The 19,063-nt window shown below is 41.5% G+C and overlaps 1 protein-coding gene across 2 annotated transcripts in view; it reads left to right on the forward strand.

Moving 5' to 3' along the window:
- The window catches only part of SCP2 (sterol carrier protein 2), a 981,293-nt gene that overhangs the window by 878,381 nt on the left and 83,849 nt on the right, over positions 1-19,063 (forward strand). The window contains exons 1-3 of one of the 2 annotated variants that reach the window (XM_069591905.1): positions 7,438-7,624; positions 11,892-11,946; positions 17,511-17,582. The exons of the other annotated variant lie outside the window; for it this stretch is intronic. Of the exons in view, the coding sequence (XP_069448006.1) occupies positions 7,556-7,624; positions 11,892-11,946; positions 17,511-17,582 (196 nt within the window). The 5' untranslated portion in view covers positions 7,438-7,555. Of the gene's footprint in view, positions 1-7,437; positions 7,625-11,891; positions 11,947-17,510; positions 17,583-19,063 lie in introns of those variants that run through there. 2 annotated transcript variants of the gene reach the window in all.

Here is a 19,063-nt window from a genome sequence, read left to right on the forward strand (position 1 = left end):
CTCCTCCTCGTTAGAGAGGGCCCCCCATTCCCTTTCTCTCTGGGTGTGTATTTCTGCCTAGCTTTTCTGACTTAAATACAACTGCTTCTCTGTTGCTCTCCCATATGTTGTGCTGTGTCTGTAATAAGGTTTGTACTTGTTTTTACAGTCTTTGCCTTCTTGAAACATTCTTGTTTTCAAATGGGGCCAAGGCCACCTTCCTTCTAGCCTCTCCTTGCTGGTGGTCTAGCAGCTAGGATTCCTGGTTTTCGTCCAGGCTACCCACCCAGGTTCAGTTTCTGGGTGGGGAACTAAGCTCTCTCTCAGGACCACTCACTGCTTTCTCTCTCTGAGATCAGCTTCCACCTGCCTGCATGTTGAAGGGAGCACAGACCATGGGTCCCTGCCTGGCAGCAGCACCAGGCGTGCTGGACCCTGTCTCCTTCAGCCCAGTGGCGCCCACCCCAGCTGCCTCCCAGGCTCACAAGGACAGCAAGCGCACTTAGCGCGGTCTGGACCCACCAGAACTCATACCTGGATCTCCCGGCCTGCAGCCCTCAGGTTGCAGGAGCAGCCTCAGGTCCCAAGTGGCCTCCAGGGGCACGAAAAGCGCAGGGTGCTGGTCAGGGCGCACAGCATTGAAGCCTACTCTGGGAACAGGCCACTCGGCCTTCTACCACCGCCTCCCGCTGAAAGCTCGCTGCTCTGCCCCAGGCCTTCAAAAACTGTTCCTCCTTTGGGAACACCCTCAGCCTGTTGGAGACCAGAAGACATGGGTAGGAGAAAGCCCAGCTCTGCTGTGTGATTTTGGACAAGACTGCCAATCTCTCTTAAGTGCCAAAATTTTATCTGTAAAGCATAGGTAATAAAAATGATGTGCCAAATATAAAGAAAGCTGAAAGCTAAAGTAGTGAAAACAGATTTTAATCAGTAATGTACTGTTGCAAAAGAGAAATGTCCAGCATGAACTGAACTCTTAACATAGTTTCTAATAGCTCAAGGACACATCCCTAGAATGACTCTAGCTCCTTGTAAAGTGCCTGCCTAAGAAAACTCAAGACTGCCAAAAGAAATTACTGTTTGTTCCAGCCAACATCTGAAGGTAGGGCTCCTATCTCCCAGTCTCTGAGGGAGCCTAAGCTTGCAGAAGGGACAGCAAAGCTAGAATAGTTCCACGTGGACTAACCCCACTCTGTGTATATTGAAAGTTTTCACTTCCCCGACTGTACACCGTCCTGGCTCACCCACCTCCCTATTCCTTCTTCTCCTTGTAAAATCTCTTCTCACTACTTTAGGGGAGGCTGAAGCCTAGCAGAGAAGAGGGCTCAGAGGACCCTGGCTAGAGTTCAGTGATAGAATCTTTGTCACTAGCTCATGATAGTTCCTCTCTGTGACCCTCAAGGTTAATTGGGGCTTATCTCACTTCTGGCTATTTGTAAGCTGCCCTTGTTTCCAACAAATTAATTCAGGTTATGGGTCACCAGGCCATCTCTCCCTGTCCCTTTTCTCCACATTACTGGGCACAACTCCAATTCTGCCACTCCTTAAAGAGTCACAGACACAAGGCTGTATAGTTTAGTCCAGTCACTCAGTTGTGTCTGACTCTTTGCGACCCCATGCACTGTAGCCCACCAGGCTCCTCCATCCATGGGATTTTCCAGGCAAGAGTACTGGAGTGGGGTGCTGCATAGAAAGATTTTTACAGGAGTTTGGGAAACAACTGTGGGACTTCACTTCTCATACTTAAGGAGGTTAAAGCTAACTGTTATGTACTGAATTGTGTTGCCCCAAATGTATGTGTTGAAGTCCTATCCCTAAGTACCTCACAATGTATTTGTAGACGGAGTCTTTAAAGAGGTAATTAAGTTAAAATGAGGTCATTAGAGTTGGCCCTAAATAAAAATAACTGATATCCTTAGAAGAAGAAAAAATTTTCAACACAGATGAGTATAGGGGAAGACAAAGGGGAGGATGGCCATTTAGAAGCCAAGGAGAAGCCAAGGCCTCAGACAGAATGAACCCTGACGTTACCTTTATCCTAGACTTCTAGCCCCCAGAACTGTGCAGAAATACATTGCTGCTGTTTAAATTATTCAGTTTGTGACTTTGTTATGGCAACACTAGCAAACTAATCAGAGAAGGCAATGGCACTCCACTATAGTACTCTTGCCTGGAAAATCCCATGGACAGAGGAGCCTGGTGCGCTGCAGTCCATGGGGTCGCTAAGAGTTGGACACGACTGAGCGACTTCACTTTCACTTTTCACTTTCATGCATTGGAGAAGGAAATGGCAACCCACTCCAGTGTTCTTGCCTGGAGAATCCCAGGGACGGGGGAGCCTGGTGGGCTGCCATCTATGGGGTCACACAGAGTCAGACATGACTTAAGTGACTTAGCAGCAGCAGCTAACTAATACACCAAGTAAAGAAACTTCCTTTCCTAAGAGGAGATCTGGTGCCTGGGTTTTAAAATAAGAAGGTGCTCTGCCTCCTCTCTACATTATGATTGTTTCTTGGATTCCAAGGAAGCTTAGCAAAGGAGCAATGGAGGTAGGATTAGAGTGGTAGTAATAACAGGGCCATAGTAATAACATTTTTTTTCTCCTTTTAAATCCTGCCAGTTTTATGCCAAACTCCCTTAATAATCTCTTCTGAATTTATAATATGAAATAAAAATTACTGTTTTAGTTATTTTAATTTTGTTTATTTGTCTTAGTTTCTTGACTCTTTGTTACTGTGCACGGGTTTTCTCTAGCTGTGGTGCAAGGGCTTCTCATTGTAATGGCTTCTCTTGTTGCAGAGCATGGGCCCTAGGGTGCGTGGTTCGGTCGCTGTGGTGCCTGTGCTTAGTTTCCCCAAGATATGTGGAATCTTCCTGGACCAGGGATTGAACCCGTGTCCCCTACATTGGCAGATGGATTCTTAACCACTGGACCACCAAGGAAGTCCTGTTTTAGTTATTAAGTGATACATGCAGAGCACTCTGACAATGATGATAGGAATATCTTTAATGGAGGCTAAATGACAGTTTATATGTAGATATTACCTCTATTTTTTACTGTGAAATCCCAATTTTAATAATTTAGCCTGCAGATATACCTACACAGGTGTGAAATATCATATAGACAAATTGCTTATAATAACAAAAGACTGGAAACCATGTTAATATACAACAGGGATTGCTTAAATAAATTATGGTTTACTTTGTTGACAAAAGTCCATCTAGTCAAAGCTATGGTTTTTCCAGTAGTCATGTATGGATGTGAGAGTTGGACTATAAAGAAATCTGAGTGTCGAAGAATTGATGCTTTTGAGCTGTGGTGTTGGAGAAGACTCTTAGGAGTCCCTTGGACTGCAAGGACATCCAGCCAGTCCATCCTCAGGGAGATCAGTCCTGGGTGTTCATCAGAAGGACTGATGTTGAAGCTGAAACTCCACTATTTTGGCCACCTGATGCGAAGAGCTGACTCATTGGAAAAGACCCTGATGCTGGGAGAGATTGAGGGCCGGAGGAGAAGGGGACAACAGAGGATGAGATGGTTGGATGGCATCACCAACTCAATGGACATGAGTCTGGGTGGACTCTGGGAGTTGGTGATGGATGGGGAGGCCTGGCATGCTGCAGTTCATGGGTTGAAAAGAGTCAGACATGACTGAGTGACTGAACTGAAGTGATACACTGAATACTATGCAGTTATGAAAAAAAACACAGGAAGCTCTAATGTGGGCTTCAAAATCTATTGTATGAAAAAAGTCAACATTGGAATAGTGTGTGATTTTTAATTTAATTAATTGAAAGTCACTCAGTCCTGTCCAACTTTTTGCGACCCCGGACCAGAATACTGGAGTAGGTAGCATTTCCTTCTCCAGGGGATCTTCCCAACCCAGGGATCAAACCCAGGTCTCCTGCATTGCAGGCGGATTCTTTACTAGTTGAGCCACAAGGGAAGCCCAAGACTACTGGAGTGGGTAGCCTATCCCTTCTTCAGCGGATCTTCCCAACCCAGGAATTGAACTGGGGTCTCCTGCATTGCAGGCAGATTCTTTATCAACTGAGCTATCAGAGTGTGTGAAGAAAGCTAAATGTTGTGTTATAGAGAAGGACAGCGTTATTTAGGTGTGCATATATACACTTGTGTGGCTTCCCAAGTGGTAAAGAATCCACCTGCCAACACAGGAGACACAATAGAAGCGGGTTTGATCTCTGGATTGGGATGATCCCCTGGAGCAGGAAATGATGATATGCTGCAGTACTCTTGCCTGAAAAATTCCCTGGACAGAGGAGCCTGGTGGGCTATAGTCCATGGGGTCGCAGAGTCGGACACAACCGAGCACACACGGTGTTTCCACTCTTTTCATAAGGGAGCTACATAAAATATTTCTAGGATAGGGAAGAGGAACTTGGGAACTGGCAATAGGGGTAGGAAGGAGAAATTTTACAGTTTGACTTTAAAAAATTTTTGAATCTTGATTCATGTTTTAAGTCTTGTCTACTCAAAAATAATTGGTTAAAATGAAAATGAACACGATGACAAGAATTAAAATAAGACATACTATAGTAATGACAAAAAAAAGTAATACACACATAAGATCAAACCATTCAAACGGTACAGAGGACTATAAAATTAAAACAAGAAAAGTCTCTCTTCTATATTGTATACTTTTAAAAGAACATTTGTTGTATTTTATGGAGCATTTCTAGATATTTTGTGGTAGAATTTTTGGATTATCTAGTCTTCCACATTGGAAAGGAAAGTGTCCCTTTCTAACGTTTTCAGCATTAACTGCAATGTTTATTATTCCATCTCCACCTCTATGGGCTCTATTTTGAAACCAATATCCAATGGACAGGGAGCATTTGTTGCACGATGATTAACCTGGACCCTGTGACTTCTTGTTCTATTGTGTTGTTTATCCACCAATTATACTGCTGTCTTTATCAGTCAATCAGAGTTTCAAGAAACAACTCGCCATTTAATGACTTCTTCAGTGCCTGCCTTATGCTAGGCTCTAGGGATAGGGAGGAAAAGGGGAGATTCTTTGCCCCTTGTCCGACCAGGTGAAGATTTTACTAAGCTGACCCATTCTTTAGTGGAGGCTACTTAGAATCACCTGGAAAAACTAAACATTCATGCCTAGGCTTTACTCCCAGATGCTCTGATCCAGTAGAAAGTGGGCTCTGAATATGGGTGGTCTGAACCTTTGGTGATTTTTATTGGGGGGTGGCACAGTATATATAAATGTGCAATTTCTATAAGGTCTTATGAAATAATAAAAATGGCCTATGAACTGAGAGTCCACTTGGTTCAGTTTCCCTTCAGGGCTAAGTGTGTCTGTCTTTTGCAACCCCCAAAAGGAGATCAGTCCTGGGTGTTCTTTGGAAGGAATGATGCTAAAGCTGAAACTCCAGTACTTTGGCCACCTGATGTGAAGAGTTGACTCATTGGAAAAGACTCTGATGCTGGGAGGGATTGGGGGCAGGAGGAGAAGGGGACCACAGAGGATGAGATGGCTGGATGGCATCACCGACTCGATGGATGTGGATTTGGGTGAACTCCAGGAGTTGGTGATGGACAGGGAGGCCTGGCGTGCTGTAATTCATGGGGTTGCAAAGAGTCGGACATGACTGAGCAACTGAACTGAACTGAGCTGAGGTCAGTCAGCATCAATTTGAACATGTCCCTACCCACCCACTCCTGCCCACAGACAGGATACTCAGTCCCCACAGAGATAGCTTGGTCAGTCTCAAAAACACCTCAGCTTGCCCCAAGTCCTCTGTCTTTTCACCTCCTGCCCCGTAACTCCTCAGCAGCCAACTGGAGTTTTTGTTAAATGAACACCTGGCCTTAAATTCTACCAGTCCTAAGAACAACTGGAGGAGGTGACCTTCCAGCATCTGATGCTTTATGCCATGAAGATCTATGAGAGGCTCTTATCATACACCCTAAGACTGGAAGGGGCCTCAGAAATTTTACAAACATACACACATACAGAGTCAGTTCTCAGAGTTTGGTGTTAGTTATTTCTAAAAGTTGCTGTAAACACAAATTAGTGAACACTGAACAATTGCTCCTAAGGAAAATACAGGGTTAGGCACCTGCAAGTCTCTGCCCACAACATATTTTGTCAGTTGATTAATAAATAAGTTGGTTTTATGTGTTTCTGTTTGAAGACATCTTGTTATTTGTATTTGAGCTCAGGGCCAATAACACTATAACTCATGTATGAGCCAAGTTCAGTATTTTCTTCACAGGTAGAACTTCACAGGTATACCAGGTAGTGCTTCAGGCACCATTGTTGCGGGAGATTTTTAAATGGTGAAATGAACAACAAAACACAAAAATGTGAAAACATGGCAGGCATGAAATCATGAGAAACACATTTGTTTACAGCATGAACTGGACAGGGTCTTGTGTAACCTCAACTGAGAAGAGACATGTGGGGCAACTCACATTTTTTCCACCCACCTCCAGGGTCTTGGAGTATTGATTTTGGGGTTACTGATTCATTCTTATCCGTAGAAAAATCTGCAAATTCAGAATCAGCCAATAAAAATCATCCCCTAAATACATAATATATCCACAACATACCTACATATATATAGTCCCTGTATCAAGTGCTAAAGGCTTTGCTTCTATCACCTCCCTTAATCCTCACAAGACAAAATGTCACTCAGCAGACTTTCCTGGTGGCACAGTAGGTAAGAATCTGCCTGCCAATGCAGGGGACACGGGTTCGCTCAAATCCCAGGTCTGGGAAGATCCCACAAGCCCCTGAGCAGCTAGCCCCAGGTCGCCACAACTACTGAGCGCAGGTGCTGCAGCTACTGAAGCCGGGGCATCCAGAGCCTGTGCTCCCCAACAAGACAAGTCACCGCAGTGAGAAGGCTGTGTACCGCAAGGAAGACTGGCCGCTGCCCCTTACAACTAGAGAAAGTGCGCAAAGCAAGGAGCATCCAGCAAAGCCAAAAATACATAAATAATGAACAAACAGACCATATTATAAACACACACAGAAAAAAAAGTCCCACGGCTAGTGACAGGACTTTAGTTTTATTTTAGACATTCATACAATAAAATCTGTCCCCCCTCCCCCGTAGGGTATCTTTTCTAACTTCTCGACCGATAGGATACAGAGCAACTCCCAAATTTCAAAATTTTTCCTCGGGCTACCCTTTCGTGAATCCAGCCTTGCCCTCAATCTCAGACCTTGCTGCAGGCCGCAATAGCCCTCAGCATAGAGAATTGAAACCTGAAGGACTGGTACTAGCCTATGGAGCCTTTTTCAAGGGCTGAAAGGGACGGAGCTTCCAACCAACCGGTGAATTCTCGCCTTGAACTTTGTCCGCTTGAGTCCCCTAGCACTCCCCTCCCTACACAGTCCTCGCCGGTGGCTCCGCGCATGCGCACGTTTCCAGTTCTGCCCGCCCCGCCCCTCCCCGCCCCGCCCCTCGGCCGCCTCCTGTTGCTTCCCTGACTCAAAGAGCTCAGGCGGAGCTGCGGCTTCAGGCTGCGCCAACCTCAGATCCGCAAGCTTTACGTCCGCTGCGCCCGCCTGTGCCCACAGTGGTTCCAACAATGTCTTTGGCCGCTTCACAGTCTCTGCTCCGGAACCGGGTGTTTGTGGTGGGGGTTGGGATGACCAAGGTAAACAGAGCTGTGGGTCCCTGGAGGTGGGCTCCTGGCTCCGCTCAGCCTGGGTGAGGCCGCGGGAGCCCTGAGTGACCGGGAAACGGGGCTGGGGTCGGGTGTGGGGTGTCAGGACTTGACGCCGTCCGTCTGTCTGCCCTTCCTCCCGGAGGGCGCCACTGGCTTCCCACCGCTCAGCTCGGCTCCTTGTCTGTGAGGCATCAGAGTGGCGACTCGGATGGGTTGTGATGTTGATGTCTCTGCGGAATCATAATGTCGCAGTGTTGTTCTGCGGCTATATGTTCCTCCTTCTTCCCTTTTCTTCCTGGGGCGCAGTCTGTGAAGAAGGCCTCAAGATGACCCGAACCCCGCACCTCCTTTGAATATGGGTGGAATCCTAAGTTGTGTGGACCTGTAACTGAGGCAAGGCTTGCCCCATACTCAGAAGGAAAGCAGGTCGTGAATGTCGCCAGCCCTGCACTTCCAGGAATACTGCGTGTTGGATCCCTTCTCAGTTGCAAGTGTAGGAGTAGAAATCTCAGTGATGCTCAGCGTCTTGGCACAGGTGGCAGGTTTTCTGCATCCTCTCACCTTTGCCTTTCTCACATGGTACTCTGCTTGGTACTCAGGAGGCCAGAGGCAGCTACAATCTCATTTCTTGACATGCTCATTACCTCTGTGCTCCAGTGATGCCAAAGTACTGATAGTTTCATCCCAAACTTTTTTATGCCTCTGTTGCTTTGCTTTGTTTTGTTTTCTCTACTTAAGACCATTTGTCTTCACTTGCTTAACTTGTTTGTGTTTTTAAAAGATCAATTCAGACCTTCTGATCAGGAAGTTCTGATTCTCCTGACTGTCCTGTAGAGCCCTGTACTTAACCTCTGTCTTAGTACTTAATATTTTATCCTGAAATTTTGTTTATATGTCTATATTCTTCTTTCGCATATAGCTATCTCCCAGGTTAATTAATTGCTATACCTGTAGCACTTTGAAAATGCCTTGTGCTTGAAGAGCTCAGTAAGTGTTAGTTGAACACTATTAAATGCATAGGCTTTGTGACAGAGGGTTCCTATGGGAAGTTCTCTTTCCACGAAAACAACCTTAAACTTTTAAGGTCCTGCTGTGTTTCATAGACAGCTATGTATGGCAGAAGGGCGGCGGAAATCTAGGGGATCTTTTTACAAGGGCAGTAATCCCATTCCTTTTAAAAAAATTTTGTTTATTTGGCTGTGTCAGGTCTTACTTGCAGCACATAGGATCTTTAGCTGTGGCATGTTGGTTCTAGCTCCCCAACCAGGGATCAACCCAGGGCCCCCTGCTTTGGGAGCTCAGATTCTAAGCCACTAGACCACCAGGGAATACCTCTAAAAATTTTTTTTAAAAAATTTATATACTAGTCCCCTCTTGAGGGCTCCATCTGCATGATTACCAAAGACCCAAGTTCTTAAGGAATGTATAATATGGAGAAGGAAAGGGTAAACCATTTAAATATGATGTATTAGGACATTTGGTTAAGTGTAGTAGATTGGAAATACGAATTTATCTCTTTTGGTGCTTTCCAACTCTGACAAAAATGACAGTAAAGAAATTAAAGTATTAACCCATCAGGGTGAAGTGACTAGGAGAGGAAACAGTAGAACGATGTCAGAAACACAGTGGATGATTAAAAGCTGATGGAAGTGTGGTTATTGACACAGAACAGAGAAACTCAGAGCCCAGGTTCTTGAGGAAGGATTATGCTGGTTGAGTCTTCCTGCAGAATTTGAGAAGGCTTAGGACCTACATGTACTAGACGTCAAGTAAGGTGGGAATGAGAGGAGGGAAGAAAAACACTTCTGTGGTATAATTGGATTCCAAGATCCTTTTTACCACTAGGTCACTATCAGTTCCTTGTCAAGGTATTGGAGGCTTGTTCCCTGGAGAAACTGAACTGATGTGTCTCTAGAATCATTTGACCTTTAGGTTTAGTGGAAGACAGGAGTGAGGCCCAAGCTGAAAAAAGGGAATTAAATGGAATTCTGTATAGTATTAAATGATAGTAATTACCAGCCCTGTTCCCAGAGCACTGGTGATCAGATACATGCTAGCTTCAGGGCAAATTTTGGAAATTATGTGAAAAGACTCCAGAGAAAAGTCAAGATTATCACTTTACTCAAAGGGCAAGATTAGTGGACTTGAATATAGCAAGAGTATGAAAAGTTGATTGATATTCTTTTAAATTCAGCATTGCCTTTAGCCTGTCAGAAACTCCCACTTTTCACGTTTTAGGCTAGTATTAAAAAAGAATACCCACAATTTTCTTAAAAGGCTATTAAAGTCCTCCTCCCTTTTCTAACCACATATCTGTATGAGGTCAGATTTGCTTCATAGACTTCAACCTAAAAATTAATGCCATAGGTTGAATGAAGAATCAGCTGTGTCAGATGTAAGAATTCACCTGCCTCTTATGAAAGCAGATATTAAAGAGAATTGCTGGAGTGCAAAACAATGCCCCTCATCAGTTTTTCTTGAGGGGAATATAATAATTTTTAATAAAATTATTTATGTTAACATGTAATGTTTTTTTTTTTGAGTGAATTGTTATTTTAAATGTCCTGTTATATGTGCTAATAGGATAAATATTGATAACTATTACCCACATGATCAAAGTTCTGGCATCTTCAGTGATTTTTAGGAATGTAAAGCCGTCTTGAGACTGAAGTTTTGAGAATTACTGGTTCTAATCATTGAGTACTAAGAGCTGCTAACAACACAAAGAGAAAAAATCATATGCTTCCAGAAGAAAAAATAGACCACTACTGATAGTTTTGCCAAAGAGATAGAGTGAGTCTGCAAGATTCTGGATCCGGCTACCAATTTTGGGACAGAGAACAGAGGAACAGGTTGAACTGTATGAGTATGCGACCTACAAAGTCCAGAGTGTGGGAAACTACTGTCCCAGCCGTCTGGGTTCTTTAAGAGATATGTTGAGAGGAAAAACATGTAGTGGAGGGGAACCTGTAAATTAAAAGAGAATTTAAAAGACCCCTAATTTTTTTTTAAAAGGCAAGGCTGAAATATAGTGTCCAAGACACTTGGGTGATAGAACTACGAAATAGTACAAGGAAGCAATTATTATAAGGATCAGGATAATAATTACTTTGGGGGTGAGGCGGGGTTGGGGTAAGGGACAGCCTGTTTAGAAGAGTGTGTGGAGTGGCAGGGAAGTTCTGTTTTTCAGTTTGCGTGGTGGTTGTCAAAGATAAAGGTAGACACTAGGTAAAGTGTTAGGGCAGATTTTAATCAATAGTATGCTATTGCAGAAGTCCAACGTGCAGTACATGTGAGTAGAGAAGCGGAATCAGAGAAGCTTGAAGAGAATTTGGTGGAGAGAATCTTTGTCAATGATTACAAGAGTGTTTGCTTAAACTTTTAAAAATGAGGCAGTTAACTCCAGGAAAAACAAAACAAATTGCTCAGTGAAGCACATATAATCATAATATACAACCTGGCTCAATAATAAGCAACATTGGCTTAATAAGGTGAGCACTATGTAGTGATTTAATTTAAAACTTGTGTTTCCACTGTATAAGGAGGATGGAGAACTGTAAATATATAAGTGAGGTGGTCTAAGAGACCTAATTCTCATTGTCCCTTATTGAAGACTAGGATATAATTTCCTAAATTGATGTCAAGAAATAATAGTAGAATATTTAGAAATGTGGCATTTTATAAAATAAATATCTGAAAGGATTGAAAATGGATGTTTTGGGAGCAAGTAAGACTAGTGAGTGGAGGGCAACAGATTGCTATTTTTATTATAGGCTTTAGGGTAGGTTTTTATTTATTTTTTGCATTTCTTAGCTGTAGACTTTGCTTTTTTTTCATTTACCTAGCTCTTCCTGCTGCTGCTGCTGCTAAGTCGCTTCAGTCGTGTCAGACTCTGTGCGACCCCATAGACAGCAGCCCACCGGGCTCCCCTGTCCCTGAGATTCTCCTACTCATCCTTAAATACCTTATTTAAATAAATATCAGTTCCTCTGGGAAGCCATTCTGGTCCCCTGAGGCTGGGTAGTTAGTTGTCTCTCCCAGATCATTCTGTACTTAGTACACTGTTGTGTAATTGCCTGCCTTCCATTACATAAGTTCCCTGCGGGTACAAGCTGTATATTATTTATTATCAGAGTCCAGCAACACTGATAGATACTCATTTTGTTTAGATGACTAGAGGAATGTATTTCTGTGGTTCTCTCTTGCGAGAGACCATCACCACAGTGTTTCCTTTTGTTGTCTTCTATATTTCTAGTTCACAAAGCCTGGCGTCGAGACGAGAGACTACCCTGACTTGGCAAAGGAAGCAGGTAAAATAGAACATTTAGATCTTTGGACATTGTAATGTACTGTGTGGTCTGTCTTGATTGTGGAGCAGCCTTGCAACCTTCACAGGAAGCTTTTTCAGGGCCAAGCAGTCTAAGCTTAGGTATCAGTTGTTTAGGGGAAATTCTGGCTTCCAGAGATCAAATTGCCAACATTCAGTGGATCCTAGAGAAAGCAAAGGAATTCCAGGAAAACATCCACTTCTGCATCATTGACTACATGAAAGCCTTTGACTGTGTGAATCACAACAAACTGTGGAAAATTCTTCAAGATTTGGGAATAATCAGACTACCTTACTTGTCTCCTGAGAAACCTGTATGCAGGTCAAGAAGCAACAGTTAGCACCTTACATGGAACAACGGATTGGTTCAAATTGGGAAAGGAGCGTGACAAAGCTATTTATTGTCATCCTGTTAAAGTGTCTGCCTCCAATGCGGGAGACCTGGGTTCAATCCCTGGGTCAGGAAGATCCCCTGGAGAAAGAAATGGCAACCCATTCCAGTATTCTTGCCTGGAGAATCCCATGGATGGAGGAGCCTGGTAGGCTACAGTCCACGGGGTCGCAAAGAGTCGGACACGACTGAGTGACTTCACTTCATTTTATTTAACTTATATGCAGAGTATATCATGGGAAATGCCAGGCTAAATGAGTCATAAGCTGAAATCAACATTGCCAGGAGAAATATCAACAATCTCATATATGTAGAGATGATATCACTCTACTGGCAGAAAATGAAGAGGAACTAAAGAGCCTCTTGATGAGGGTGAAAGAGGTGAGTGAAAAAGCTGGCTTAAAACTCAGCATTCAAAAACTAAGATCAAGGAATCCGATCCCATCACTTCATGGCAAATAGAAGGGGAAAAAGTAAAAGCAGTGACAGATTTTATTTTCTTGGGCTCCAAAAATCACTGCGGATGGTCACTGCAGCCATGAAATTAAAAGACGCTTGCTCCTTGGAAGGAAAATGATGACAAACGTAGAGAGCATATTAAAAAGCAGAGATATTGCTTTGCCGACAAAGGCCTGTATAGACAAAGCTATGGTTTTTCCAGTAGTCACGTACGGATGTGAGTGTGAGACCATAAAGAAGGCTCAGCGTTGAAGAATTGATGCTTTCAAATTGTGGTGTTGGAGAAGACTCTTGAGAGTCCCTTGGACTGCAAGGAGATCCAACCAGTCCATTCTAAAGGAAATAAGTCCTGAATATTCATTGGAAGGACTGATGCTGATGCTGAAGCTCCAATTCTTTGGCCACCTGATGCGAAGAGCTGACTGATTGGAAAAGACCCTGATGCTGGGAAAGATTGAAGGCAAACAGAGAAGAGGGTGGCAGAGGATGAGATGGTAGATAGCATCACCGACTCAAGGGACACGAATTTGAGCAAACTCCGGGAGATAATGAGGGACAGCGAATCTGGAATAATGCAATCCATGGGGTCACAGAGTCAGATGTGACTTAGTGACTGAACAACAAAGGCTTTCCACACATGGAGGCCTTGGAAACTTCGTGGTTCCATGAAGTTCTTTAGGTACAGTCTTTCTCCTGTGAAGCCTTCCCCTTCCTCCTTTCCCTGTCAGATTATTGCCAGGCAACCCAGAAAAAATTATTGTCATTTTTCATTAAACACTCCTTGTCTTTCCAAGTACTTGTGCACTCAGTGTTCATAAATTAGATTTCATTTCAACTCCATTTTGCAGCTCTGTGTTTGCTATACAGGAAATCAGGGCATCTCTGTCCCCCAAAAGGAAGGTTCATGAGATTTGATTTGCTGATGTTGATTCTCTAGGTGTACAATATTCATTCAGTGTTTATCATTTGGTTGTTAAATCTTCTCCTTTTTACTATTGTCTCCAAACAGCTTCTACTTTTCTTTGAAATAGGAAATGCTTTAATCAGTTTTTCTATGTATTTTTTGTTCTGTTCCTTTGTTAGTTAAAAGTGGTTACTATAATAACATATAGATAGAATATTTTGATTATAAGATGGTAATGTTGAGATGAAGTTATTAAGTTTGAATTTACCTCTGGAATTATCTAATAACAAGAAATTCAGCTTGATTGCCTCTGTTTACTGATTACAATTTTCTTGTTTTGCAGACATTATTAGGAAAATAAACTCAATTTAAAGAAGGATTGTTTATATAGAATGCACTTTTAGAACTTAGCTTTGTTTTTATAAAAACCCCTTGGTTCCAATTGTGAGAAGTGAGAGGGAGGTGAGAAGTGCAAAAGGGTAACTCTGTTCACATATCTGATATATTTCTAGGTGAGTATGTTCACCTTAAGCCTACATCAGTCATGTTTAGTTGAACGTGTATCTGAGCATGACCTGGCAGGGAAGTCCCTGAGATATTATAAATGATTTTGTACTCAGCCCTCTGAACTTACTTGTCAGCTGTGGTGCTGAGGCAAGAGAATTGGTTTAACAGAAGTCTTACCCTCTAATTCTCCAAATTGGTTTAGGAGGAGGTTCTGCTGCCTTCTCCACCCTCATTATTTCCTAAATGCATAGAGTGGAGGGAAGCGCAACCAGCAGAATTGTGTCCTGTCACATTATTTAGAGACTTTTTACTCTTTACACAGTCCTGCCCATCTTCTTTCCCTCAGAGAAAGGTTAGGAATTCCTCTGCAGCTAAATGCAAAGTGGTAAAGCAACACCATGTAACTCTTTGAAACTGTTCCCTATATTAATAGTTACTTCTGTGCTTCCTTTGTTCTAATCCCTTTAACATTTTTGCTTAATAATGATTTAAATCTGAAAATATATGAAGAGAACCTGGTGTTAGGAGAAAATGTTCAACAAAGATTAAGGAGTGCATCCCGGTCAGTTGGGAAGATTCAGTCAAAGTCTGGTGTACAGATCTCAGCCTTTGCCCTCCAGTACAGAAAATAAGGCAAGTTCACATACATGGTGAATAGACCATGGGAGGTGCAAGATGCTTTGGCCGCTTAGAGGAGTATCAGAGCACAGGCTCAAACTTATACCTTTTCACCATAACTCATTCTCTCCTACTAATTATAAGAGCAATGCATGTTATTTATTGGAACATAGATATATAATAATATAAACAAAGTTTGTAACCCAGGCCTGCTGCTGCTAAGTCACTTCAGTCGTGTCCAACTCTGTGCGACCCCAAAGATGGCAGCCCGCCCACCAGGCTCCCCTGTCCCTGGGATTCTCCAGGCAAGCACACTGGAGTGAGTTGCCATTTCCTTCTCCAATGCATGAAAGTGAAAAGTGAAAGTGAAGTCACTCAGTTGTGTCTGATCCTTAAGCAACCCCGTGGACTGCAGCCTACCAGGCTCCTCCGTCCATGGGATTTTCCAGGCAAGAGTACTGTAGTGGGGTGCCATTGCCTTCTCTGAACCCAGGCCTAGCTACTGTTAATATTGTTCTGTTTTAATATTTATTTTTTCTATGGCTCTCTGGGATCATATTCTAAATATGTATCATGATTTCTAAAACGTATTATTATAAGCTTTTCTCTTGTCAAAATTGAAAAAAATTAAATTTACACATTTCTTTGTATATTTATGCCATAATTAAAAATTTTTTTTAATTGTTTATTTTTGATTGAAGGATAATTGCTTTACAATGTTGTTGGTTTGTGTCATACATCAGCATGAAACAGCCATGAGTGAGGGAAGTCACTCAGTCGTGTCCGACTCTTTGCGACCCCATGGACTGTAGCCTGCAAGGCGGCTCTGTCCATGAAATTTTCCAGTACTGGAGTGGGGTGCCAGCATACACATACCCCCTGCCTCTTGAACCTCCCTTCTCCCTCCATTCTGACCCACCTGGCTGGGTTGTCGCAGGATACTAGGCTGAGCTCCCTGTGCTGTGCAGCAGCTCCCCGCTAGCTGTCTGTTTCACACACAGTCACGTGCATATTTCAAGACCACTCTCAGTTCGTCTGGCCCTCTCCTTCCCCCGCTGTGTCCATAAGTCTGCTCTCTATGTTTGAGTCTCTATTCCTGTCCTGCAAATAGGTTCATCAGTATCATTTTTCTAAATTCCATATATACACATTTAGACATGATATTTGTGTTTCTGACTTACTTCACTCTGTATAACAGTATGCTATCATTTTTGTTGTATATTTGCTTTACAGCTTTTTGATATTTTAGAAGAATTATAGTGAATACCTCGCTGAACACAAATATTTGTTCTCATCACTGGTTATTTTTGAGGACAAAGCCTAGAAGTAGACTCACTGGAGCAATGAATATAAATAGTTTTATCAGTCTTGTCAGATTATTTTTCAGACCATTATTAGTTTTACTGGGAGCATATGAGAATGCTCTTTTTTTTTTTGGCTCCCCATTAAGCAGGAAAAGAAAGCTTATCTGACTAAACCGATCCCATGGTCAATCATACATATATCTTCTTAAGTTAAAAAATCTTTAAAGTGATGCATTCATTTGGTTAGAACACACACACACACACACATAGACACAGAGACACAGACACACACACACACACACACACACACACACACACACACACACAGATGGTTTATACTTCCCAGACCTCTTCTGGGGCAACTTCTTTTAACTGTCTCGGCTTTAGTTCTTCTGTTGGTTATCTCCCTGTCTCTAAATACTCTTTCCACCACAATTGTTCTCCTTTTTGATTTATCAGTTTTAGATATCTGTTTGTTTCTCACTATGGTAGATGAGGATTTAGGTCAACCTTTTCTCTAGCTTCCGCTCTCCTCTTCTTGTTTTCACAATTTTTCTCAATTCCTCCAGTGGTCGTTTCTACACCTTTGGATAGCTTCCTTGAAGCTTCTTTTCTTGTTCCATAGACAGGGTCATCTTTTGATCCTGGCTTTGTAAGATGACCATATGAGTGCTCGCCCAGTTCCTCTCCTCAGCACTGACATTCTATCTTATTTTGCCCTCTAGAGGAGTGATAGAGTGACAGAAATGAATAAGACACCTTGCCATTAAGGAGCTCTAAGACTCTTGGGGTTTAATATATTTATAGTTAGGTGTACAGTTAGAATAGGAAATGTTAAATATCAAAAAGGTGGTGTGGAAAAGTGTTACAATAGCTTAGAGGAAGAAATGATACTTTTTTAAAAATTAATTTTTTTGAAGGATGATTGCTTTACAGAATTTTGCTGTTTTCTGTCAAATCTCAACATGAATCAGCCATAGGTATACATATATCCCCTCCCTCTTGAAGCTCCCTCCAAATGATAACTTTTGAAAGGTAAGATAACTTATAGAAAGGCTTAGATGATTTGATCTGAGGCTGAGTTCATTTGAATCGATCCCTGGGTTGGGAAGATCCCCTGGAGGAGGAAATGACAACCCACTCCAGATTATTGCCTGGAAAATCGCATAGACAGGTGTTGGGAGGATCCTGGCGGGCTATAGTACTTGGGGTCACAGAGCACTGGACACAAACAGCAACTAAATTAGAGGTACAGAGCGACTAAACAGCAACAACACACTAGAGTTAGATTTACTCCGGTAAGACTCTAAACTTATTTTCACTCACTTAAAGTGCTATGTGATGAAACTGTTTTGTTTTTATAGGCCAGAAGGCTTTAGCGGATGCACAGATCCCTTATTCTGCAGTGGAGCAGGCATGTGTTGGCTATGTTTATGGTACGTGGAGACCATATATTCTAAAAGTTGTTCACCTAAGTCTGTCATCAACTACATAAACAATACAGAAGAATTTGTGAATTTTAACCCTCAAAACTCAGAATTCAGGGTCTTATTTTCATTGTTTTTAGAATTTCCTTATGTGTCAGCCTAGTTTACTACACATATATATTTTACCATTATTGTGTTGCCGATAAAGGGGACACATTTAAAATACTTATCTTTAAAAAAGAAAAAAATTACTCATGTAAAAATGACTACCTTGAAAAAGTAATTATTTTTTAGATGAGAAATTTTTGTTTTTTGTTGTTTTGAAATTTGCCTTTATTGATTTTTGTGTCTAATAAAATGTTTTCCATATTTTTTTCTGATTAGAAAAATGTTGCATGTAAAAGCACAAGCAAAAATAAGTTACCTGTAATCTCATTATTCATATGTTATTACCATTAATTTTTTGGTGTAAATCCTTCAGTTTGACGAATGTATGTGAATGCATTATGAATGAATTATGTATACACACATAATTGCCTTTTAAATTTAGGTCCTAGTTACATACATTTTGGTCACCTGTTTTTCTCATTTTTTTGTATCCAGTATTTCTCATGTGGTTCAGTTTTCTTTCACAGTATCACTAATGCTTTTCAGTTTTTTTTCTGGAATAGATTAAATATTTACATGACATAAAAATACAAGAAAAAGGTGGATGGTTATATAGTGGAAAGTTTCACCCTGAATCTTATCTCCTTGTCTGTGGTTCCCTTTGCTGACTATTTCACTCATTTCTTTTTAGTTTTTTTTTAATTGAAGTGTATTTGATTTAAAATATTGTGTTAGTTTGACATGTACAGGAAAGTGATTCAGTTACATATATATTTTTTCAGATTATTTTACTTTATAGGTTATTATAGATGTTGAATATCATTCCCTGTGTTACACAGTAAATACTTGTTACTTATCGATTTTGTGTATAGTAGTGCTGTGTACATTAATTTTTAGTCTACCTTTTCATAGGTGATTTATGCATGTAAAAGTAAATATATGTGAGTATATAAATACCCCTCCCTTTCTTTTGTTGGACACATGGTAGCATAAATACATACTATTTTATATTTCACTTTTTTTTTTTAAACTTAGTAGTTCTTCGTGACTATTCCAGTTATTTCTTAAAGAGTTTCCTTGGTCTCTTTTAATGATACCATAGTGTTCCATTGAATAGATATATCATGATTTGTTTAATTGACCCTCTTTTAATAGCCATTTAGAATATTCTTAGGCTTTTTACACGTTTTAAATTATTTCATGATATGCTAGTCTTGAGGGTTTACTACAGTTTATTTAACAGTAGAAATGATATCGTATTTGTTGGCATTTTAAATTATTTACTTATAAAAGAATATAGTAAGCATTCCTGTAAATGATCTTTATGTGTATCTCTGATTATTTTTTTGAGATTTCAAGGTATCAAGAGAATTCTTAAAGGG

This window comes from Ovis canadensis, chromosome 1, assembly GCF_042477335.2.
Source record: "Ovis canadensis isolate MfBH-ARS-UI-01 breed Bighorn chromosome 1, ARS-UI_OviCan_v2, whole genome shotgun sequence".
NCBI classification, from domain to species: domain Eukaryota; kingdom Metazoa; phylum Chordata; class Mammalia; order Artiodactyla; family Bovidae; genus Ovis; species Ovis canadensis.